The 25440-nt window shown below is 42.9% G+C and overlaps 1 protein-coding gene across 9 annotated transcripts in view; it reads left to right on the top strand.

The window, feature by feature from the left end:
- APBB2 (amyloid beta precursor protein binding family B member 2) overlaps positions 1–25440 on the top strand; it is a 505529-nt gene that overhangs the window by 366487 nt on the left and 113602 nt on the right. For all 9 annotated transcript variants that reach the window (XM_077477579.1, XM_077477581.1, XM_077477584.1 and 6 more), the window contains one exon: positions 10252–10379. In XM_077477579.1, coding sequence (XP_077333705.1) covers positions 10252–10379 — 128 coding nt within the window. The remainder of the gene's footprint in view (positions 1–10251; positions 10380–25440) is intronic.

A 25440-nucleotide genomic window follows, 5' to 3' on the forward strand; every position in this document is an offset into this window, starting at 1 on the left:
GGTAACATTTCCGCCATTTTGTGTTTGTACCGGGGGTCTAAGTACGTTGCCACCCAGTACTGGTCCTTGACCCTCATGCTTTTTATACGGGGGTCCCTATTAAAACACTGGAGCATGAAGGCCCCCATTTGCACTAAAGTGGAAGCGGTGTGGTGGCCTGGCTCCTGCTCATCATCCAGGATAATGTCGTCCTCTTCATTCTCCTCTCCCCATCCTCGCACAACAGGGATCCCAGAAAGGTTTAAAGCATGCTCTTCTTGCTCCTGCTCATCCGCCCCGGCACCATCCTCCTCTGACTCCTCATCAGACTCCTGTTGTTGACTTGTCTCAGATAGAGTAGCCCCCCCCTGGGAATTCATCCAGCATTGCGACTTCCTCATCTTCCCGCTCCTGCTCCTCCACAGCCTGATCAATGACACGACGCAATGCACGCTCCAGAAAGAAGGCATAAGGTACCATGTCACTGATGGCGCCATGGCTGCGACTGACCAGTTTGGTGATCTCCTCAAATGGCCGCAGAAGTCTGCATGTGTCGCGCATGAGCAGCCACTGGCGCGGTGAAAAAAAACCCAGCTCCCCAGAACCGTTTCTTTCGCAGAGTTCATACAGGTAGACGTTAACTGCACGTTTCTGCTGGAGCAGCCTATCAAGCATATAGAAGGTTGAGTTCCATCGCGTCGGGCAATCGCAAATAAGACGTCTGACCGGCAGATGGTGTCGCCGCTGAATGTCAGCAAGGCGAGCCATGGCCGTGTAAGATCTTCTGAAATGGGCCGAGATTTTCCTTGCCTGCCGCAAGATGTCCTGGACCCCAGGGTATTTGACAACGAATCGCTGCACGACCAAGTTTAAGACGTGTGCCATGCACGGCACGTGCGTGATTTTGCCCTGTTTCAATGCGCTAAGCAGATTGGCACCGTTGTCACACACCACTTTACCAACTGTCAAATTGAGCGGTGTTAGCCACTCATCTGCCTGTGAACGCAAAGCTGAAAGGAGTGCCGGGCCAGTGTGGCTCTTTGCTTCCAGGCACAACAGACGCAGCACGGCATGGCAACGTCTCACCTGGCATGTGGAATAGGTTCTGGGGAGCTTGGGCGGTGCAGCGGAAGAGACGCTAGCAGCGGAAAAGGAGGAGGCAGCTGAGGAGGAGAGGGAGGAGGATGGAGTAGGAGGAGGAGAAGAAGAGTCAGGCCTGCATGCAATCCGTGGCGGTAAAACCAAATCTACACGGGTGCCACGGGTTACATGCTTGACGGCCGTCAGAAGGTTCACCCAGTGGGCAGTAAAACTGATATACCTTCCCTGCCCGTGTTTGCTAGACCACGTGTCTGTGGTCAGATGTATCTTGGCACCGACACTGTGTGCCAGAGATACATTCACTTGCCGCTGAACATGGCCATATAGCTCTGGGATGCCCTTCTCTGAGAAATACTTCCTTCCTGGGACCTTCCATTGTGGTGTTCCAATGGCCACAAATTTGCGAAAGGCCTCCGAGTCCACCAGTTTATATGGCAGTAGTTGGCGGGCTATGAGTTCTGACAAGCCAGCCGCCAACCGTTGGGCAAGAGGGTTATCCGGCGTCATCATTTTTTTACGCTCAAACATTAGGCCCACGGAAGCCTGCCTTTTTGCAGAAAAATGTGAGCTTGGCGTGATGGAAGGTGGAGTGGAGGACAATTGTGAGGAGAGAGGAGAAGGAGAAGTAGAAGACGAGGCTGGACGGTGAGAGCCTGCAGTGTGGCTTTGTGTGTTCCGTTGCTCCCACTGGGCTCGGTGATGGCTGCTCATGTGCCTTCTTAAGGCGGTCGTCCCTAGGTGAGTATTGGGCTTACCGCGACTAACGCGTTGACTGCAAAGATTGCAGATGGCAACGCTATTGTCAGCAGCGGACACGTTAAAAAAAGCCCACACTGCGGAGCCATGTGCCGGTGTCCTGGGAGCGCCAGATGTGACCGTACATGGTCGATGACTCGCTCCTGATACATTTGCAGTCTGCTTTGTCCCTGCTGTGCAATGTAAGTCATTGCTGCTTCTCCTCCCTATCTGCTGGTCCATATCTCCCTCTGAACTCCCCTCCTCTTCCTCTCTTGTGGGCACCCACGTGACATCACTAGACACGTCATCATCAACGTCACCTTCCCCACCGCTATAAGTAGAGATCTCGGAGTAGGCAGCAACACCGGGGACCAACCTCCTCCTTGGGCTGATCTGGGTACTGTCGTCAGACTGCTGAGTAGCGCTTGTTGCTACCTCCTCTTCCTGATCCAATACCAAGAGTGGCTGCGCATCAGAAATGTCCTCTTGATATGGATCGGAAAATAATTCCAGTGACTCAAGCGGAAGGTATGTGGTGGTGGTGGTGGTGGTCGTGTTGTTGGTGGTAGTGTCTTTGGGGGTGCACATAGCAGAGAGTGAAGAAGAGGGTGCAGATCGAGAGGATGAGGAGGGTGCAGAAGAGTAAGGCTGAGCGAGCCACTCAACCAAGTCTGGTGCATCCTTTAAAGTAATTGAACGCACCTTCTGCAACTTCCCACTTTGGCTCAAGCCTGTTGCTCCTGCCCTACCCCTACCACCCCTGCGGAAGGGCCTGCCTCTTCCTCTGCCTGTCATTTTTTAAATGACCCTGTGACAAAACTCTTAGTCCCTATACCGATGAAGGACTGCTGCAGTATAGGGCAGCAGTCAGCAGTGGTGCACGTCAACCCTATCTATTGTGGACCGATAGCGGTCCTTACAGAACAGCAGACTGTACCGCACTCAAGCCTATGTACCGTAGCACCCTATACCAAGTTACCAGTCCTTATAAGAACTTTTGTGGACCAAGCAGGTTGTGTATTAGTGTTTAGCAGACTGTACGTCAGTCCCTATACCGCTGAAGGACTGCTGCAGTATAGGGCAGCGGTCAGCAGTGGTGCACGTCAACCCTATCTATTGTGGACCGATAGCGGTCCTTACAGAACAGCAGACTGTACCGCACTCAAGCCTATGTACCGTAGCACCCTATACCAAGTTACCAGTCCTTATAAGAACTTTTGTGGACCAAGCAGGTTGTGTATTAGTGTTTAGCAGACTGTACGTCAGTCCCTATACCGCTGAAGGACTGCTGCAGTATAGGGCAGCGGTCAGCAGTGGTGCACGTCAACCCTATCTATTGTGGACCGATAGCGGTCCTTACAGAACAGCAGACTGTACCGCACTCAAGCCTATGTACCGTAGCACCCTATACCAAGTTACCAGTCCTTATAAGAACTTTTGTGGAACAAGCAGGTTGTGTGTTAGTGATTAGCAGACTGTACGTCAGTCCCTATACCGCTGAAGGACTGCTGCAGTATAGGGCAGCGGTCAGCAGTGGTGCACGTCAACCCTATCTATTGTGGACCGATAGCGGTCCTTACAGAACAGCAGACTGTACCGCACTCAAGCCTATGTACCGTAGCACCCTATACCAAGTTACCAGTCCTTATAAGAACTTTTGTGGAACAAGTGAGTTGTGAATGTTTAGCAGACTGCAGCAGAAGGGCAGCAGTCAAGTATAATATCCTTTCTATATTTGGAAGAAAGAATATTATACATGTACAAGCCTATTACTGTACCACTGATACCAGTCCTGAAAAGAACCTTTGTGGAACTAATAATAACAGCAAGTCTTTAAAATTACCCTCACTGCCTGACAACACTGCTTCCTTCCTGTCCCTATACAAATTGGCAAAAAAAGAGAACGATTAGTGGTTACTGGAACAGCTCTTTTGTGGACCTTGATAGTAACAGCTAATGATGATGATGATGATGATGATGATGATGAAAGACTAATCTGGCTGTCCCTGTAGCATACACCGTCCTTTCCCTTTCTCTAAACTAACAAAAGACACTCAGGCTGCTGCAAGAATCAGCAGCACAGCAAACCTATCAACACCTAACACCTATACCAGTCCTGAAAAGAACTTTTGTGTACCAAATAGCTAGTGGTTTATCTCTCCCTACTCCACACAGGAACCTGTCCCTATCGTAACAGAAGAAAGAATGTAAAATGGCCACCGGATCGGGTGTATTTATAGGTTAGGGGGAATGTCCAAGTGTCCATGTGCTGTCATGTCTCAATTGGCTGTCCTGTATCACATGATAAACGTGTCACCAAAGGTTAAAGTTCTTGTATACATTAAACACGTAAGTCCGCCGCGGCGAACGACGGAAAAAGGCGTTCGAACGTGCGGACCGCGAATGTCGGAAATTCGCCGCGAAACGACCGCCGGGCGAAACGTTCGTCCATCACTATTACAGAGGGCTGAACAATGTAGACTGTAGATGGGAAGCTCAAATCTTTTCTTCAAGAAACATGAAGGCCACCATTGATAACGTCTCATTCTTGAAATTTTGGTTGCCTTGAGCCTCTGTCTTGAATACTGTAAAGCCCCATACACACTATCAGATTTTCTGCTGAATTACCAAAACCATATATAATATGAGATCAAACCTTAGGAGTTTCAATTTGTATGCAATCAGGCAGGCCTTTGCATTATATGGTTTTGGTAAATCTGGACAAAAACCAGCAGAAAATCTGATAGTGTGTATGGGGCTTAAGTCAGGCCCCTCTTAACAGATAGCATCATGGGCCCCTGGTCAAAGTAATGCTCTGGAGACCCTACAATGGAGACAACGTAGGTAAACAGACATTGAGTAGGTAGGAGGCAGACAAGCGGAGCTTCCCCTTTTGGGTGGAGCTCCACATTAACTACATGAACAAGCATTCTGTACAGCAAAACACAGTGAGAAAATACTACATACATAAAGTAATAAAGCTGTCCTGTGCATATAATATATCTGCTAGATTGATGCCTCCCCAGCTCTATGGCCCCTCTACAACCTAGATATCCCCCCAGCACTCTAACCCTCTACACCCCAGATATCCCCCCCAGCACTCTGACCCCTCTACACTCCAGATATCCCCCCAGCACTCTGACCCCTTTACATCCCAGATATTGCCCCAGCACTCTGACCCCTCTACACCCACAGAAATCCCCCAGCACTCTGACCCCTCTACACCCCAGATATGCCCCCCAGCACTCTGACCCCTGGTATCTCCCCCCAGCACTCTGACCCCTCTACACTCCCAGATATCCCCCAGCACTCTGACCCTCCTACTCCACAGATATTTCCCCAACACTCTGACCCCTCTACACCCCAGATATGGCCCTTCACCCTGACCCCTCTACAACCCAGATATCCCCCCAGATCTCTGAACCCTCTACATCCCAGATATCCCCCCAGCACTGTTACCATATACCATAAGATACCCCTTGTATTGTGACCTCACTACATCCCTGATACCCCCTAAACGGTGGCATCTTTACTTCCCTGATACCCCTAGCACTATAGCCACCCAAGCTACCCCAAGCACTGCTACCCCCTATATACCCCAGATTCTCCTATATACCCCAGATCCCCAATGAACCCTTGATATCCCCTAGGACCATTATTCCATCCATGTAGAACCCCCTTTTCCAGTGGAGATACACTGCATGTAAACTTTTGGCTATGTGCCCACCTCCAGCACTGGATTCACCTATACCAATCAAGCATGCGGAAGGAGGGGCAGAGGATGGAGCATCCCTCCGGGCATTCCAAGCCCTTTGGTGCAAACAGTGCTGGACAGCTGGACTCACCATGACACCATCTACAATGCTACTTCCACAAGTGGGCTCTCTGCCGCCAACTCAGCAGCTTCCACTCCAGCTCCTACCCCACAGCCTTCGAGTCCTGAGCATTCAAGCTGCATTTGGCGGGGTCAGAACATCACTGGCACTCCGGCCCGCCCCTCCCTGCTGGCTGTGAAATAATAGGTATCGTTCTGCACAGCACGGCGCACCGCTGCCAGCTTGCCTCCTGTGTATCCATCACTCTCAGTGCCACCAATTTTTGGGCAGCAGGGGCTCAAGGACCAGCTGCTTTGGGAGAAGTGCAAGGGCCCCCATGCAGCTGGGGCCCCTGGGCAGTGTCCAGGCATTCCCACTCATTAAGACAGCCCTGCTGTAAGTCACTGATCGAGAACAAGTATACAAGTGGGCTTATGATTTTTCTGACTTCTTATATGCATATTTGTTCCAGATCAGTGGTCTACAAGGTCAACATATACCGGCACTGTAACAGTCAGGCAACTAGCAAGTTTAGACATTGATCAGTAATCGCAGTGAGCACGCACCAGTGCCCCCATAGCAAAGGACCTCCTATTGGGGCACTGTTCAATGGGGAGGAGACAGGAGCACCAGCGGGAGACCCGAGATGAGGAGGATTATGGCTGCTCTGTGCAAAACCACTGCACAGAGCAGGTAAGTATAACATATAAATTTGTCATCTAAATGTAACTTCTAGGATGTGTAGTGTGACAGTTGAAGCAGCAGTACTAACACTACAAATCAATGCTGTTCTTGTTTAGGGAAGTCTCACTTTAACACTTCCCCCTCCTTTCCCAATTTTTTTTTTTGGGGGCTACCTAGCTTTAGCGGGTCCCCGTTCCCACATCCACTCTGACCGTCCAAGTAATTGGAGCGAACGGAAGTTCTCCTCCGTCACACCCTGCACAAAACCTTCTGTGACACGTGACAGGTCCCAAGATTCTGCGGGACCATTCATGCAGCAGTTGGAAACCGGCTGTGAAGCCTAAAGGAGTCTCATCTGACTTCCCTTACTAAACGTGCTGGCACCAGGGACCCAAAGTCTGACAAAGAACTGGCCCGGGTGAGGACAGTGTTGGATCCCTGGACAGGTAAGTGCCCTTTTTTTTAAAAGTCAGCATCTACAGTATTTGTAGCTGGTGACTTTTAATTGTCCTCTTTAAATACCGGGATGACTATGACCTATACACAGTCTGTTTATATTGCTGGACTGCACCTATGGGCATTTTAAGGCATACAAGTTCCCCTCTCTTGTAGTATGATGGCTTTGGGATCAAACACAGAATGGCACAGGTCCCAATTTTGTTTCTTAATAAATTTCAATAATTGTAATTAAGGCATATCTCTGGTCAAACCTTTTTTTTAGATCAGGTTGGAAATGTTATGATCTCTGTTTGTGCCCCCAGGAAGGAGACACTTCTTGCTGTTGCTAAATCAACAGTCCGTAAGGGCAAATATCCCCCAACCTGGATAGAGATATCAATAAGGACAATCTTAGTCAAGTTTAAAAGGGTTGGGAACTCTGTCAGATTTTTAATGCTGTCTGTCTCCCCAAGAGAGATTTTGTGAATCAAGATGGGAGTGTGCTTCTTTCACTGATGACACTTCGCTAGGAGGAATAATTGCTTAAATTAACTGCCATTATTACTACTGGGAGGCATCCCATCGCTGCGCTAAGTGCTGCTAAAGATCAATGGCTGGAGAAAGAAAAGAGGCTCATCCAATGTTTTGCTTGCGCCTATCTGGCAAGGTTACTTTGTGGTATAAGCAAGGAAGCTGAGACCTCTGCAGTGTGTAAATGTGCTTTTACTATACAAAGATGCTGTACATACAAAACTATTACAATATTAGGAATACAATACAAGTCTGACAGATATCTATAACAAGCAAAATGCCTAGCAAATAAACAGCCTATGGTCTGTTACAGTAGAAATACACTTAAGTTACTTAACTTTGGTTACAGTGTAATCATAATCTCCATTGCTCCTGGAGACCAGGCACCTTCTTCTTTGCTTATTACATATTCTTCATCCTGCTCTGGTGTTAATCCATGATGAGTGGGCTCTCCTATCATTCTCTAATGCTCCGTTTTATTTGGGCTTTTGTTTACCATTTTTTTGACAATGGTTTCAAACACATTTACCTTAATAACCAAACTGCCAACTGTCAACAGTTCCCATTGTTACCAATGCATTTGTTTGAGAATCATCCTCAGACAAACCTGATCTCTGTTAAAAACTAGTCGGATTGCTATTCTATCATAGTCTTATAGAAAAATCGTAACACAGCTAAACAGACAGAGTGATTGTTTGGGCAACAAGCAATGACACCATAACATAATGCTTGTTTGGTTTCAACAATTTTGGCACTTGCGAGATGTTACTTCTTTTTTGCCCCAGTATTGGGTATCACTGGACAGGAAACAGGGAGAAATCTTTCCAATGGGGATACAGCATAAAAATTGCCAAAGCTCTAGCTCTAGCTCATTGTGTTTTTTTATCCTAGTTTGGATATAGTTGTTGTTTATTGTCCTTCGTTTTTTACTTATTGGATTCATCTACTTGTAGAATTCCAAAATATAACACATTAGCCTAATGGTGTTCGAGTTATGAAGCAACCTAGACCTAAATAGGTAGATAAGTAGGTTACAAATACAATTTGGTTTTAATAAACAGACAGATGAAACACATTCACAGACAAGTACAATGGGTTGATAAGCATACAGTTTAAATAAGTAGTCACGAGTTGCTCGTACTACTAGGTGTCTTTTGTAGAACCTGGGATTCACACGCTCTGGACAAGTGATTTTTTAACCATGCACATTGCATCTTAATTATCATATATTAGGAGGTTTACTAATGTGGGGGTACGCACTATAAGAAAATCAGGTGAACGATTGTCCGATTTTCCTTGTTGTTTTACAGCAAGTCGGAACCGAGGAAGGAAATAATGTCCAAAAATTCTCATTGACAAGGGCTTTTCTTCTGTTGTCTATTGTTTCTGATCATGCGCAGTCTTTCATTTCTCTCGGATGAAAATCATATGAAAACTGAACACATTAAGCGAAAATCATTCATTCTGTTCCCATAGAAGAAACATCTTGGAGCTTAAGAAATTTTCATTCAGGAGGTCGGAATCGGCTGTCGAAAGTTGTGTACACACTATCAGAAAATCATACGAAAGTTCCTCGGACAAAAATGTTTGCCCGATTTTCTTATAGTCTGTACGTGCCTTAAAGTGGATGTAAACCCTCACATATACCTAGTGAAGTGAACAGCCTCAGATGATACACATAGGTGAAACAAATCTCCCTACATATGTTTACATGTATATCTGCTGTGTTCAGCTTTATATATTCTTTAGAAAGTGCACAGCATGTTAGAGCTTTTCTCTTCCTGTTCAGCACCAGGAGTGTATTCTTGGCATACAGCCAAGACAGCTGATTGGAGGAAAGGCACACACCCCCACTCCACACAGAGACTTGCAGACCTGTGCTGTGACAAAGCAAGCTCTCTGCTAATCTATTTATAGCAACCTCCCTCAACACAAATTTCAGGCTGGTTTTATCTTGGTTGACAGAGAACTTGTCAGAAGTTATCAGAGCAACGAAATAGTAGAAAGACACGGGTCTCAAAGCCGGTTCACACTGGGGCAGCACGGCTTGCAGCGTGACTGCCTCAGCCAACCTGCACACGACTTCAGCGGGGGCTTGCAAAATGACTTCTGTCACCCCTATTAGAATGGTTCCATAGTACAGATGGCTCTCAATGCTTTGGAGAGAGATAAGAAAACACTACAGATATATGTGCTTAGGTCAAATTTCATGTATCAGGTTTACATCCATGTTAACTGTTCTCTCTGACAGTGTATAGGCAAATACCCCCAGAAACCTAGACTTAGTATTAGATAAATTGTACACACTTCTGCGCTGCTCCTCTATCTTATTTTTGTTCAGGTAGTTTACTCACACTTTGTGCTTTCCACATTAACACATCACAGTTATATCAAATCAATAAGTGCAAAGCTACAAATGAAAATCTTACAAAACATACCTAAAATATAGTACTGTGGAAATGACTACGTTCTCAAATGTCTCTCCACCTTTGTGCTCCTTGTTGATATGAAATAGAATCATTACTAACCTAGTTCCAATATATGCAGAAGATGCTGCATTGTAAGACTAAACGAAGATATAGGTGAATACTTTATTCAAAAATTGTATGATATGTTTCCACCAAGCAGTTATTATGTGTATTCTCAGTATGTTTATATTTATGTGCAGTTATTGATTGCTATAGGTTTTGCTGCATGTATCTGTAGAATGTGACTGCTTTTTGTAGTGTAATCCTAGGCATCTAAAATCTTGCAAATAGTCAGTGCAAAATTAGTTTTCACTTATTATTGGAAATGAAAGTGCTATATTTCTGGAAATTTCCCACAGCTGACCACTCAGTAAGTGATGGCTACTATGTAACATATATATCACTCTATTATAATTAGATAGTCATGGCTACTTGTTCTGCCAAGGTATAATAACAGCTGCCTCTTGCTTTCTCTTTACCCTTTTGTCTCATTACAGGGAAAAGATATGTATCTTATTTTGGAGAATGACATGCTAAATCTAGTAGACCCCATGGACCGCACACTTCTACATTCACAGCCAATTGTAAGCATCAGAGTATGGGGAGTGGGCAGAGATAATGGAAGGTGAGTGGACTTGCAATTAATACATTTTCAATTCTTGGTTGATGTGTTGTACATGTATACATTAGAGCAAGAGTGCCCAACCTTTTGAAGAGCAAGGGCCACTTAAGCAACTTGGTAACTGGTCATGGGCCACAATGAGCGGAGTCGGCAAATGACAGGTCTGTGTCCGCTCTGCATATGCAGATCGGACACGGACACAGCCCGCTCTACTCTCTAGGCCTTAAAGTCAGCTTACATTTGCCACTCCATAGAGGTGAATTGAGGGTCCCATTGAATCAGACAGATTGTGTGAAAGGGGCCTAAGGCTGCTTTCACACTGATGCCCTGCAGTTTACCCACACTGAGGGTGCAGCACAGTACACCTGCGGCTTTCCTGTGGGTAAGCTGCACTTTGCAATAGACTTTGATTATATCCTGCAGGTGTAGTGCACTTTCTGAAAGCGCACCGAACCCTCAGGTAATAACAGAAGTCTATGGCTCAGTGCAGGTAACCCGCAGGTGCACTGCCCTACACCTGAAAGCAGCTCAGAAACCACTGCAGAACAGATATGTCCATATATACATTGTGATTTTAGCAATAAACTTGCCTTTAATAATAGTCTTCCATTCAAGTATCGCCTGATGTTGCTGTCCCAGGCAGAGTGCGTTTGGTATCAGTCGGCCTGTGACAAATGCTGGCATTATACAGGAAGCATCAGCTTATGTGGCTCTGCTCTGCAGCCACTTGCTTCCTCTACCAACAGTTTCATTCATAACACTGATGCTCTGGAGTAGTGGATTGGTGACCTGGAATCTGGGCTTGCCATCCAGCCATTCCAGAACAGGAGGTCACGGGCCACATCAGAGGGCTCTGTGGGCCACTGGTTGGGCCCCCCTGCATTAGAGTTTAAGCATCTATGCTAAGATTATGGCATGCCCCATGCTTGAGGATGCCTGGACACAGGTCTCATTCCGTTACTTTATGGACTGCCTTGTAACTGCGTTTGCATTATGTTTCATTGTGCTTCCATATGCAGAGTGACCAAAATGACAGAACTCTGTTGAATCATTCAGTAAAGCATCATGAAGGGTATGCACCTGCCTGGCTATTATGGTAATACCCAACCGACCAAAGGGAACTTTCAGTGGAGGATGTGAGTCCCTAGCTGCTGTTGCAGGGTCAGATAAGCCAGGTTGCCTTGTGGGGCTTTTATAGGGGAAAGATCCAGTGAGGGCTATGTGAATAGCAGAACCCTTAAAACCCCATGGTAAAGGATACACGTGGGCCATTAGGGCATCACCCACTGCTGGGCTCCAGAGAGGAAAAAATGCACAGGGTTGCCTGGCTACAGAATACTATAATAAAGCTTTCTTCATATGAGTGTTAGGGCTGTCCATTATCCAAGAGTCTACAAGAACTAAGGTTGTAACTATAAATCAGGATAAAATCATAAATACTTCTTGGGTACTTGGCAACCTTTATTAGTTCCACCCACTAATAGCTCCCTTTACAACTGGTATATAGCAGCCATTATGGCACCCTTAATGGCAACCTGTGTTTTGCCATATACAGCAAAGCAATGGGTTTTTTTCTGGTTACCTTTTGTTTTGCTTCCCTGATGCTCCATTTAGCTGCTGAGGGCAAAGAGCCCTGTATAGGTTGTGTGGTAAACCAAGATATAGAACCCATAATGGAGAGCATTATTACATAATTAGTATTCAGATATGCTTTTTCAAACTGGGAAAGCCATTTAATACTATATGTTTTACTGAAACAGAAAAGTGGCTGTAAAAAAGCTGCAAATTACGTTATGGAAATGAAGGATCTAAGGCTTTGAACAATAAAGCTTGTTGCCATTAACTGACAAACGCTGGTTGCGGTTATTTGTTCTATCTTCACCTGTATTCTGTATGATCTTTCAGGGAGTGAGCCTGTTTTCTAATGCACAGTACATAGAAACCATTTACAAGTAAAGAAACTGCTGTGTCTATCGTTAATTTTTTTAGGACTTACCGTGTTGGTCCCCAAAGGCCACTGCTTTTATCTACTCTCATGCTGTCATTGTGAATAAAGTTCCTTTGATAGTAGCTATGGCGCTGTCTGTGGAATACCTTACATCATCTCTGTCAGAAGCAATGCAAATCTTTGATTTACCACTTGCTGTCCCTGTTCTTTCATTATGCTTCTGAGTGCCTTCCTTTCATGTTGCATAAGAGTACCTGGCTTCATCATCCCTTTAATGAGTTGCCCTAGCTTGATGAGGTTGAAAAAATGCATTGGCTGAAATAGCCATGCTTTGTTTACTTTGAAGTTTCAGATAACTGAAAACCAACACAGTCGCCTTTGACTTCTTGTATTGTGCACAAACTCTCCATACCTGTTACATTTACTACAAGTGATCTTCACTGCACTTTTACCTAGTTTTAGATTGCAATGAGTGCAACTGGTAAAGTACTGCTCTCTCATGTTTTGACAGTAGTTATAATGGAAACAATGGTTACAATGGAAACTCAGAAGGGCATCTTCCTATTGAAGACATTACTATGACAAGGAATAATTCAGCTCACATTGTTCATTTCAATAGAGATGTAAATTGTAGGTGGACTTGACCTTTAATTGTAATTGTTAGAGGACTTTTGATTTGGTTTTATGAAAATTGGTTGACAATGTACACTGCAGAGACTATAGACACCACTGCGATACATTTTCCATAAAGTGAAAAAACAGCAGTCATACAGATTTTTTAGAAAATAAGTAGTGGGGGAAGTATGGGCAGAACTCCCCGGAAGTGCCACCAGTTAAATAATGTAGTGAGATAAATGCACTGTGACATTAGATGACATCACCAACCCTTGTAACCTCTACTCTGGGGGAAGCCAGGTGCCTTTACCATTAGAAAAACACAGCTGAGGAGGTGTAAAAACTAGAGTACCCTAGAAGGGTCATGGAGGTTTATGTGACACATAGAAAACTCGATAAGGGGAGCAAGGGGGGAAGAACAAAAGGCACATGGAAGAGGAAAAATTGTGGACAGAAAGAAGATATTTTAGGTGATTTGTGTCATTTTATATTGGTAAAGAGACAATTGCATTTTAATGCTAAAATATAGTACACCCAAAGTTACATACAGATACAGTACATCAGAAAAACATAAATCCATCACTACAGTGCTGAGAGTGGTATTTACACCAGCTCTGGCACCTCTGTTATCTAGGAAAAGCATGTTTGTGGATGAAGGCTATGGGGAGGGGTCAGTGCAAGAATAGTTCATAGCAACCCTTGGCCATCCTAGCGCCGACCCTGACCAGAGCTAAATCCCTATGTAGGATGCCAAGTAAGATGTTATAGATAAAGAGCCATTGTGCAGCATATGCTGAAAGCTGGATACCATAGTGCAAAATGTATGGTTATTGGAAGTGCAGGGGACAATTGACTTATTTTCAGGTTGCATTGATTTTATTGCAGCCCTGGATATTAATATTAAACTGCACTCATTTTTTTACCTTGAATGGGCACCTTTGACTCTCTCCTCTTTCTTTTGGTTACGTTCCTCTCCTCACAGTGTAGAAAATGGTTTACTTATTTCTTTCAAGGCAATATATTCAAGGAAGAACCATTAAAATACCATGTAGTTAACGCATTAAAAATCGTGATTTCACAATCCTGGACCTTGAAAACAACTTTGTAGAAAACAATGTAATTGTTGCAGTCTGTCAAGATGTGTGACACTGGATTAAAGCAACTCCAGCTTCTGCATTCTCTAAGATAAATGTTTGCAGGGAAGCTGTAGATTTCACATCCATGGCATTCATACTTCATTGTGCGTGATGTATTTTCTGTGCACTGAGATGTTTGTCAGTGCAAGCCTAAGAATAAAAATGATACAGGGATGTGACTGTACGGAACATATTGGGATGGAACAAATGGAATATGGCACAATGCTGACAATGGATTTTGCAAGATGAAGTATGTCATAGAAGACAATGTCAGAATGGCTATGTGCTTGTCAGGAGCTGATGAACAGAACTTTTCTTGTTCTGAATATCTAACTAGTTACCAACTGCAATTAAACTGTATTAAAACTGGGTATGATGTATTTTTCGAAGCTGGAATTTTATAAATACAGATATAATTATTAGGATGTATAAGTATTTTTGAAAAGCCTCAATAAAATGGTGGCCACACAGACATCGACTCCGTAATACATAAATATGAAAGAGATGGGTAAAAGATAGCTTCAGCTCCTGTTCTCCACTTGTAGAGAACTCCTCAGATACATTTTGGTATTTTCGGGGCTTATTGTGGAGGCCTCTTTTACCCATCTTATTCACATTTTATGTAACAGAAAGTCAGTGTCTGTGTGCAGACAGCCACCATTTTGTTGATGTCCACTAGAGCCTGTATGTCTTGCACCAGTCTGTTTACATGCTGATCAGATATGGTGGGCATTCGAGCAGTATTATTTTCATTCTTTTTGGAAAACGTTTCATACATTTTTTTTCACAAACATTTAAAGCCAGCTCAAGCTTTGTACCTAGGCCGCATTCATCCTCACATTGTCAAACTTCCAAGATCTGATTAGACACTCTAAACGCACCAAAACACAACTAAATGCAGTTAAAGCAGGAGAAAGTGAGTGTGGTAGATGTCTATGCAGTATGCACGCAGGGATGATTGTCCAAAACACAAGCAGTCTGCTTTCCAGGCATTCGTCCCTGGGCACCTACTGACCTAATAGAGACAAAAAGGTTGTATACCGCTCCAGGCTAGTCCAGTACATGCCAATCTCTCCACTTACACTCGGGTGCCAGTCCGCTTCACAAATAGTCCAGAGTCAAAAACTTTACAAACTCTCTTCAGAATATAACATATCAAAGCAACATCACAGCTCCAAGAAGACAGAGAACAGCAGGTAACACATTTCACGCAATCTGCACTTAATCATAACAGGAGTCCACCCCACATAAGTTCACATAAACTTTGAGAGAATAACAAGCTGGTTGATTGCAGCTAGTTCTTCGAAATTTAGGTGAACTTGTGAGTAGTGGACTCTTGTTATGATTGAGTGCAGATTGTGTGAAAAGCATAAACTTCTTACCGACCTAACCATCAGTATCACTGAGTGCACTGTTCAGCCCCGTTCAGCCGCAGCAGCTAACAGCCTCTCATAGTGTTTGATAGGCTGCCAGCAGTAGGTGGGATGGGTAACCTGTGCCATCTTCCCTCAGATAAACATCAAAGCCCCATGTAGTGGGGTTAAATGTCCAGTGTGCATGTGGTCTAAGAACTCACATACAGTATATATGGAAAGTCCTCTCTTCACTGCAAAAAAGCTACAAATCAGATGAACTAAGAAAATAAAATCTGTATTCAGTTAAACTAGAAAATGTCATAAACACTGGAAGGCTTTGGGAGATGCTGGCAATTTGAATCACTTGCATGCTTTTTATATCTGTCACACTTGTTAGAGAAACCTCTGCACCTGTTGATTTTACCACTTCTGATTCTGATTCCAGTTTATCCTTGAGTGTGCGCATCTCCACCTCTCCCCCCACCCACAACAGCTGAATTACAGCATAGTAGCTCTCTAATTAATGAGTACTTTTCAGAGCAAGTCTCCTCCCAGATCACAGGTTTGCATCACGTTACCTACAGTAGGCTCTGCATTGGATCCTTTCTCTTAGGGTGCATCTTTTGAAATAGGAAGCAGTACAGCCAGATCATGTTATCTGGTTTTAGAAAATAATGTTATTGTACTTTTACAGCTTCTTGTTTATTTTTATTAGTTAAGACTTTAAATGCAGATACTAGGGTTTGAACACAGAGCTACGTTAGATTGGTGCCAAGACTTTTACTTTTATCAGCCATTTTGTTTCTCCCCAAAGACTTGACACTTTGAGGAAATAATAAACAGTATCACAGAGTTTTCTAACTTCGCAATCTGTAATTAAGTGAAACACAGATATGCATCTTAGCTTTTGTAAGCATGTAATTTGCAGGTGATATAATGAATTTACGCTGATAAGGATAATGCGAATTAAAACCCTTTTAGTGGCAGTTTAGCTTGTCCCTGTGCATTTGGTCAGGATTTTGAAGATAAAAGCTTCCTTAGGAGCATCAGATAAAATGATTTTCTAAGGCATGCCGTAATGAAAAATTGATGACACACAGGGAACTGCTGATGAAAGTTTAATTTTGTCACGTGTCTCCTGGCTTACCTACAGATGAGGCTTCTTTGGCTAGTAAGAGATGATTCCAATAGATATTATATGATCTTCGCATGACCTCCACAGCTAATTTCCTCTTTATAGGCTACATAAAAGCTGAAATTAAGCAGCCTGTGGTTTTGTAGCATGTGCTTACATACCTCTTTGTTATGTTGCTGTTACTGTCAGTGTCTTTCTTTTATTTAACATTTTTCCTCCCAAGCAAATCATTTAGCACATGTCTCTATCGTCTCTAGTAGAAGAAAGTGAAGTTTGCATAGAATAGTGTTGGTGAAAATATAAAGCCATTCACAGAAACCGTCCTTGGTTATATTACAAAATCTTGACATTTAATGGGCTAGCATGCTGAGCTTCAGAAGAAAGCAGACCAGAATTCAAGTAGACCAAGAAGTAGCTAGCATGTTTTGTTTTTTTTGACAGAACTACGTTTTCTAAAAACTTAGGCTGCCCAAAGATAGACAGAGATCTCCCTATCTGCCTGTCCTCAAATGGCCATGGGACTTCCTACATTACTCAACTGATACTGTGCATGCCTGGTAGTTTGTGACTTTATTACTTCTTCCCACCAAAAAGTGGGCTCCTGCCCCATCACATAGAGATTTTGCAACAAATTGAAAAATCTCCATTCTTGATAACAAGTATCTTCGACAGCCAAAGGCTTTGTGCTGGTGAAGGAAAAAAAACCCTGCTGCTCTAGTTCCTCTTGGAAGGTGCACACAACATACGTGATTTATTCGTGTTCTTATTGTGACTGCACTCACCGGAGATCATTCCACCTCCCGGGGTATGGAGCATTCACAGTTTTTGCCACTGTGCAGCACTCTGGAAAATTATCCAATCCTAGATGTCCTGGTAATGTTTCCAATCGCCCAACACGTGCGCAACACCAAAGGGGTGGAAAGTAGTCACATGATTGTCGATCCTTCAAGTGGTAGTAAACTGCATCATTTAAAAGAGATGTCCGATTAAATTTTCAGGAAGTCAGCTATTGTAAGTGGAACGCAGATGCAGGATAGTCAGACAAGCCAAAATGTCAGGGAGCCAGAGAACAGCATAGTAGAATAGCAAGCAGGGTCTGGATCCAGAAGGAATGTCAGCCAAGAAAATCTTTAACAGGAACACAGGAGAGCATCTCTAGAGATGTGACTAAGGTGAAGACAGAGATCATCTGGACTGGATGGCTTAAGTAGGCAGGACTGACAAGCAGGATATCATCAACAGATGAGTCACTGTGGAGAGATAGGAGCTGGCAATTAGCCGACAGGTGAGTGGCCAGCCCAGAGAAGGAAGGGCTGAGCCCAGCCCTGACAAATTGCATGTATGCAGACTGATAACAAAATGTTTTGCAGTCCATCAATTTAGTAAGTGATCTACCAGATTTTGAGTGTTGCTTGCATCAATGTCGTAGAGTTTGGCGGACCCACTGTACTACTATGGGCTGTATCTGACTAAAAAGCAGGACCCATGGTGGAGAGAAGGCAGATTAGAGTCAGTAGGCTGATGGTCAGATCAGGCACAGGCAAACTGATCCTAACAGACTCCAAGTTCCATACAGATTGAAAGAACCATGGCTGACAATAACAGAGATTACAGGCCAATAAACAGGATAAGCATGGACAATCTAACTGCAATTGCAGTCCAGGGCATGAACATACAGGGGTCAGACAGTCCTGAATCCAGAATATGAATAGACAGACTAACCTGTCGATTAGGCACAAGCTAAATGTCATGGAGCCAGGGTACCTCCACACTCTTTGTAGCATTCCTCTACCCTAAATTCTCAAAAAGTTAGGGTTAGGGTATTCTGGCATCTCCTAAATTTTAAAATTACTGAGCAACACCCTTGTCAACTTTAAAAAAATGGCTACCATGGGTGGAAAATTCACTTCTTTAAGACTACAACCAATGTTTACTTGGCCTTTAAAATCCAACTGATTTTACAGAACACACTGCGCCACAATCTTCGACTGTGACCCCTCTTCCTCCAATCCTCTTTCCCTACTTGTATTTTCCTACCCCCTACCTTCCTCTGCTACCCATATTACTCTTTGGCCACATCAAGTTCCAACACATACTATGGAGCATTTGGCTGTCCAAAACAAACTTACTTCTGCAGTTGCTCACATATCTTCTCTGCAGAAGTTCACTAATAACACCAGCAATCCCACATGTATGACAAGATAGCCCGTACTACCCAAATATATAAAACAGACCAACAGCCAGGATACTGTTATTACCATCATGTTATCTACTTTATATATCCAGATGTACGGGAGTTGTTCCATACTTTCAACTCTGTTATATTAAAAACAAAATGATTGTGTTCTAATAACCTCAATGAATAAATATTAATCTAATAAATAAACAACAAATATAGTTTGTATTTAAAAATATTATCAGTAATCAATATATTATATTAATGTCCAAGAAATGTGACCTAAAAGTGAACAAAAAAAGGTCAAAAGGTCTCCAAAACTATGCAATGTTTAGTGGCAGCCTAACATGTGATAGAATCCACAATCGAAGTGACTTTTGCTTGAGAAATCCCACCACCAGAACAATCGTGCGATTACCAGCTGCCAGATAGTTAATGCATATAACCAACATCCAGCCAGGGCCTTTTCTTCAATTCGGAAACAATCTGATCACCCTATCTGTGGGGGGTCTCCTGGTAACCACTATGGCCACACAAATCCTCCACTAGTGCCCGATTATATTGCAAAAATGCTGATGCAAATATGGCTGTTCTAAAATGTAAACAGGAACATCAACCTGTAATGTGCACCAAGACCAGACCATACAGGCAACTCAGTGTCCAAGGGTTTTAAAGCTGGGTGGGTTACATATCCACAACATTGATAAAAGATTTTGAAAAGAAAGTTTTATCCCACTTTCGCTGAGAAAAGTTAATCCCCAGTAAATTACCTATATACTATACACTGACAAATGAATGTTAACACATGTTATGGTTATCGGAACGTTGAAGTAACGCACTGCACTGGTGTGAATGGACATGTGTTAACACAATGGTCTAAATGTGCTCTTAACCACTTGCTTACTGGGCACTTAAACCCCCCTCAGTCCCAGACCAATTTTCAGCTTTCAGCGCTGATGCACTTTGAGTGACAATTACGCGGTCATACAACACTGTACCCAAATGAATTTTTTATCATTTTTTTCCCACAAATAGAGCTTTCTTTTGGTGGTATTTAGTTACAGCTCGGAGTTTTATTTTTTGCTAAACAAACAAAAAAAGATGCAAAAAAAAAAAAAAATAAAATCATGTTTTAATAGTTTGTTATAAAATTTTGCAAACGGGTCATTTTTCTCCTTCATTGAAGTGCGCTGATTAGGCGGCACTGATAGGCTGCATTGGTGGGCACTGATGGGCTGCATTGGTGGGCACTGATGGGCTGCATTGGTGGGCACTGATAGGCTGCACTGGTGGGCACTGATAGGCATAGTTAAGGCGGCACTAATAGGCACAGATAAGGCGGCACCGATGGGCACAGATAAGGCGGCACTGATGGGCAAAGATGGGCACAGATAAGATGGCACGGATGGGTGGCACGGATAAGTGGCACGGATGGGTGGCACGGATGGGCACTGATAGGTACCACAGATAGATGGGACTGATGGGCACTGATAGGTGGCACTGATAGGTGGCTCTGATAGGTGGCACTGCTGGGCACTGATGGGCGGCACTGCTGGGCACTGATGGGCGGCACTGCTGGGCACTGATGGGCGGCACTGGGGTGCAGCACCTGAGGCAGATTTTGGGTGGCACTGTGGGTGGCACTGCTGGGTGGCACTGCTGGGTGGCACTGTGGGCACTGCTGGGTGGCACTGTGGGCACTATGGGCACTGCTGGGTGGCACTGACAGGGGGGCACTTACTTTATTTCAGGATGGCACTGCGGGTGGCAGGTGGGCACTGGCAGGGGGCAGGTGTCCTTTTAAATTGCTGGCCGTGATCGGGACTGATGTCCCGAACACGGCCGCCGGCGATCGGCTTTTTTTTTTTCTCCTCGCGCTGTCAGCGCGAGGAGGAATACTAGCCGATTACCGGCTCCGTTTTATCACATGATCAGCTGTCATTGGCTGACAGCTGATCACGTGATAAGGGGTCGGGATCGACCCCTTACACGGATCGGTGATCAGGCGAGTCTCACGGACTCGCCGATCACAGAGCGCGCCGCGCGCGCCCCTCAGGGGGCGCGCAGGCCGCTCGTAACCGGGACTACGTCAATAGACGTAGTCCCGAAAATGTGGGTCCGCGCTATTGCCGTCATTTTGCAATAGCGCGGATCCCAAGTGGTTAATATGTTATACAGGTAAGGGGCTAATGCTTTTACAATCCATATGCATGGGTTCAGATACAAGTGTTTTCTAGTCTACAGTCTGCTAATATGTGCACATACGCAGAAGGTCACACAGCTACTGACATTTTGCAGATGTAATTTTTTTTGGAAAGGAGATTAAAGAAAAAAATTGTGGTTCTTAAAACTACATTTAAAATCATCTAATGAAAGTTATTGATTGAATGATTCCTATGGAAATTTTGCTGTGAAAGTAGGGGTAGTGTCTGATAGCATGAGAAAACTAATTTATTAAAGCTTCAGAACTGTCAGCAGTTTACATGTTTAGAAACCTCCCCTACAAACACTTTTTAAAATATCCATAAAGACATTCTGACAAGGCGCTACAGGTAACATAAAATGTTTTATTCAGTTTTTTTTAGATTATAGCACTTTTTAATATTAGGTTCTAAAATAAATAAATTAAAGTGCACAAAACGCCCAATGGCAACTAAATATGTATCCGCCAAATGAATATTTAAAATATATGTTTGAGCCGTATTACTTATTTATTTTTTAATTGACTTTCTTGGGTTGAAGTGTCTAGTCTCAGCCCTATGTGGGGAGATTGTAGCTCAGAATAAAAGTAGGTCAGACAGTGTTTTCAGTGCTGGGAGATAGTTTAACCCATTCCATTCAGTCACAATCCCTTATGTATGTCTTTTCTATCTCTTGGCCTGAGCTGTTTCTGTAGTAATTTTCTTTTTTTAAATATATTCCTAAACTCACTTGAAATACATGGATAAACGTGATTTTAATGTAAAGTGTGAATTATTTTCTTATTTTTATATAATTTATACCTGTATTTAGAGATGTATTTAAGTTATCCAGGCAAAAGTTTAAAAGGTAAACTAAAGCCAAAACTGAAAATTAAGCTTACAGGAGCCCAGTCTATCTGCTCCATATTTTAATTTTCATCCAAGTGTTGTCCATAAAAATGGGGCTATGAGGCCATGGGAACTCCAATTACCCCCCTTCTTTCTGCTATATTAAATATGATTGCCGATGCCCTATTTTCCTTTCTAATTAAGGGCAGAATGCTTGTTAGGTCAGATGCTGGTGCCCTATAAAGCCATTTAAATTGATTGTAAAGTTTCATTTTTTTTCTCTAAAAATAACAAACATGTTATACTTACCTGCTCAGTTGCAGTGTATTTGCACATGATTCTTGTGTATTTCATATATGCCTTGAGTTCAGCTTAAACATTCAATTTATTGGCACTATACTAAATAATAATAACAATAAGCTATACTAAAAGAAATAGTAGTAGGAGCCAATATTACAATGATACACAGTGAATATATCTGTGATGGTTAACCAAAGTAAGAAAAGCCAGAGTAAGAAAAAACATTGATATACATGGATCTCTGTCCAAGGTCATAGGAAACACTGTAAAAATAAAACTCATTATTTCCAGACACTGCTGGAGAAATGGGACCTTCTGAGATATAGGTCAGCAGTTTACCTGAATTCCTGGTTTGTATCCTCTACACCTCCCCAGTGGCCACCGTGACCCTCTGATTCTAGTGTTTCTGCTTCACCTAACAATAATGAAACACTGAAAATGAATAGCAATGTTAATTATTTATTGACTGCATGGCTTCAGCAATCATGACCATATGCTGCTTCAAGAAGATTCCAATATACTACAGATTGCAGGTTCTTTAGCTAAGTAAAATTGTTCCATTTAGCTAGACAATTGCAATCAAGGCACATTTTATGCTTTTCACTTATCCCAAATCCATGCCTGATTCTCCTTGTGAGTAAGCTGACACATGTTCAGTAAGACTTTCTTTTCTATTACATAAATTGGGATTCGGTGATGACCTGAAGAACATTTGGCAGACTTCCTGGTTAGGTCACAATAGATGGTTGTAGCCAAGGCAATGATTCAGACCTCTGTGCTTACACTCCAAACCCATCCTTTACCCTCTTTGCTTTAGTAAACATCGTTTGCAGCCCAAATCTGGTGGCATATCCCAAGCTTTTTCTTGAGATCTTCCATTAAACAAATGGTCTTTGTATCATGCAGCTGTGGTGTGCCTTTGGAAAGAAGTGATTTTCATAAAATATATATGCTCCAGATATGAATTAGACTTTTACAATGTTGTCACAGCAATCATAAGTAAGAGGAAATGTCCCTAATTGGGTCAGCGATAGAAATACAAATATTTGGAAGATCTAACCTTTTTCCACTTCTATCCAAACTAGAAAAAAAGGTTTTGGTTGGAGTTTCACTTTAACAATTCATATATATTTTGAATGGTGGATTTTATACTTTTTAATATCGCCTTATCTCCTTGAACACATTAAAATGGAACTTGCACCAAAAGACGCTTCCCCACCATCAGAATATACTGATCAAAGAATTTTTTTTCCAACAGGCTGGTCGATCAATTGATTGACTTGTTTACAACCAGCCTGCCCTTACATGTATTGAAAGTTGGCCAGTCCCTGCTGAACCAGCCACATTTTGATCTATGTATGGCTGGCTTAAGTGGTTAGCTTTACTTTGCAGCTCTGGGTCCTGGTTTTTCTCATACAGTTCAAAAATATTGGAACGTTAGCTAGCTTCTTTTTGAAGAAAATGCTTTAGAGTTTGTGTGTGCGTGTGTCTGGGGACAAGAACTAATGGCATATTTTTTATATACTCTATAAAGTATTGCAAGATATGTCAGCACTATAAAAATACAGGAAATAAATAACAGCTGAGTTCAGATTTTTTACTATATTCCAATCATATATTGCAGAAACATTTCTAAAGGCTTGTCTCCACCAGAAGCATTGTACTGGATTTTACTGCATTTTTCTGCAAAGGCAATATGCATGGGCATCTGAAAATTAATGGTTTTCTAGAGGTCCTATTTCTACAAATGCGTTGCATTGTAAAAATGTCCTATCTCACCCTTATATTTATAAGTTGTGAGCACATATTTATGATTATATAGTATCTTGTAATTCCCCACATAGTAGACTGGTGTTTTAAGTTAATGTGTGATCATCTTTTCAAGTGTGTGGGTGCAGTTCGTAATGCAGATACCTCTGTTCCCGTGAAGACGTTGCTTGTATTACACGTTGTTCAGAAAACTGTGTGGGTTGTACATTTATAACCTAAAATAAAGTTCTGAGTCCTACGTTTTTTATTACTGGGTTATATTTTGTGCTAATTATGTTGTATATGCATAGACCCAACACATTTGCTTCTTATTGTTCATGTCAAAGCAGATAGACATTTTCCAACTGTGCTCCGAGTGGAAACACGGCACCATGGTGAGCTTACAGTGGCAGTTGGTGTTCCACAGGAAACTGTGCAGAGCTCCAGAGACTGAGCAGGCAGAAGCCGTCTGTCATTATTTTTTCTGTAAAAATCATCCATTTTATTATAGAATCAAGCCTTTAAAAATAACACCAGCTGTGCATTTCCAAGCAGATCACGTTGGCTCACAGCTGATAGCAGTGAGAACTGTGTGGCTCCATATTGACTACATTTCTTAGCCAACTTAATATGATATAGAGTTTCAGCAGTTCTCTGGTTATATTGTAGATTTGAAGGATGCAACCATATACGTAAGAATGGATTAGCAAAGTAGGCTCTTGTACTCATATAACAGTGATGGCCCTTGAGATGGGACAGGGAGCACCTTTGCAGCAGATTGGCAGGAGTGCCCAATATACCAGGTGAAGATGATTAGCATAATCAGTAGACATTCAGGGTCAGCAACAGAAGATATACAGCATAATCAGCAGACAGAAGATGGAGTTAGAGGCAGGCCTGGGTTACAAACAGGCACCTGTCTTATCAGAAAGAATAATGTAATTGTGCTTGGGGTCAGGCTGTGGTCACTAACTAACTAGATAAAACACCAGACAAAAGGCAAGATCAAAAAAAGGATAGAACAAAAAGGAAGGTTATGAATGGGCCTCCTAATAGGTATCACTAATCAGTTAGTGCTAACTAAGCATTGGCTATGTTGGGTTACATCATATAGCTTAACCACTTGCCTACATGGCACTTACACCCCCTTCCTGCCCAGGCCATTTTTCAGCTTTCAGAGCTGTCGCACTTTGAATGACAATTGTACGGTCATGCTACACTGTACTCAAATTTATTTTTTATCATTTTCTTCACACAAATAGAGCTTTTTTTGGTGGTATTTAATCACTGTTTTTTTTTTATTTTTTACAAAAAAAAAATGTTGAAAATTTGTTTTACTTAGTTTATGTCAGTAAATTATGGAACTAAGTAACTAAGTCATTTTTCTCCTTCACTGATGTGAACTAATAAGGAGGTACCGATGGGCACTGATAGGCTGAATTGGTGGGCATTGATGAGATGGCACTTATGGGCACTGCTGAGGTGGCACTTATGGGCACGGATTAGGTGGCACTGATGAGGAGGCACTAATATGCCGTACCTATGGGCACTGATATGTGGCACTGATGAGTGCTGATAGGCGGCACTGATGGGCACTGATAGGCAGCACTAGTCGGCACTG

The sequence above is a fragment of the Lithobates pipiens genome, unplaced genomic scaffold (assembly GCF_037356315.1).
Source record: "Lithobates pipiens isolate NorthernLeopardFrog02 unplaced genomic scaffold, aLitPip1_a1.2 Scaffold_13, whole genome shotgun sequence".
NCBI lineage: Eukaryota > Metazoa > Chordata > Amphibia > Anura > Ranidae > Lithobates > Lithobates pipiens.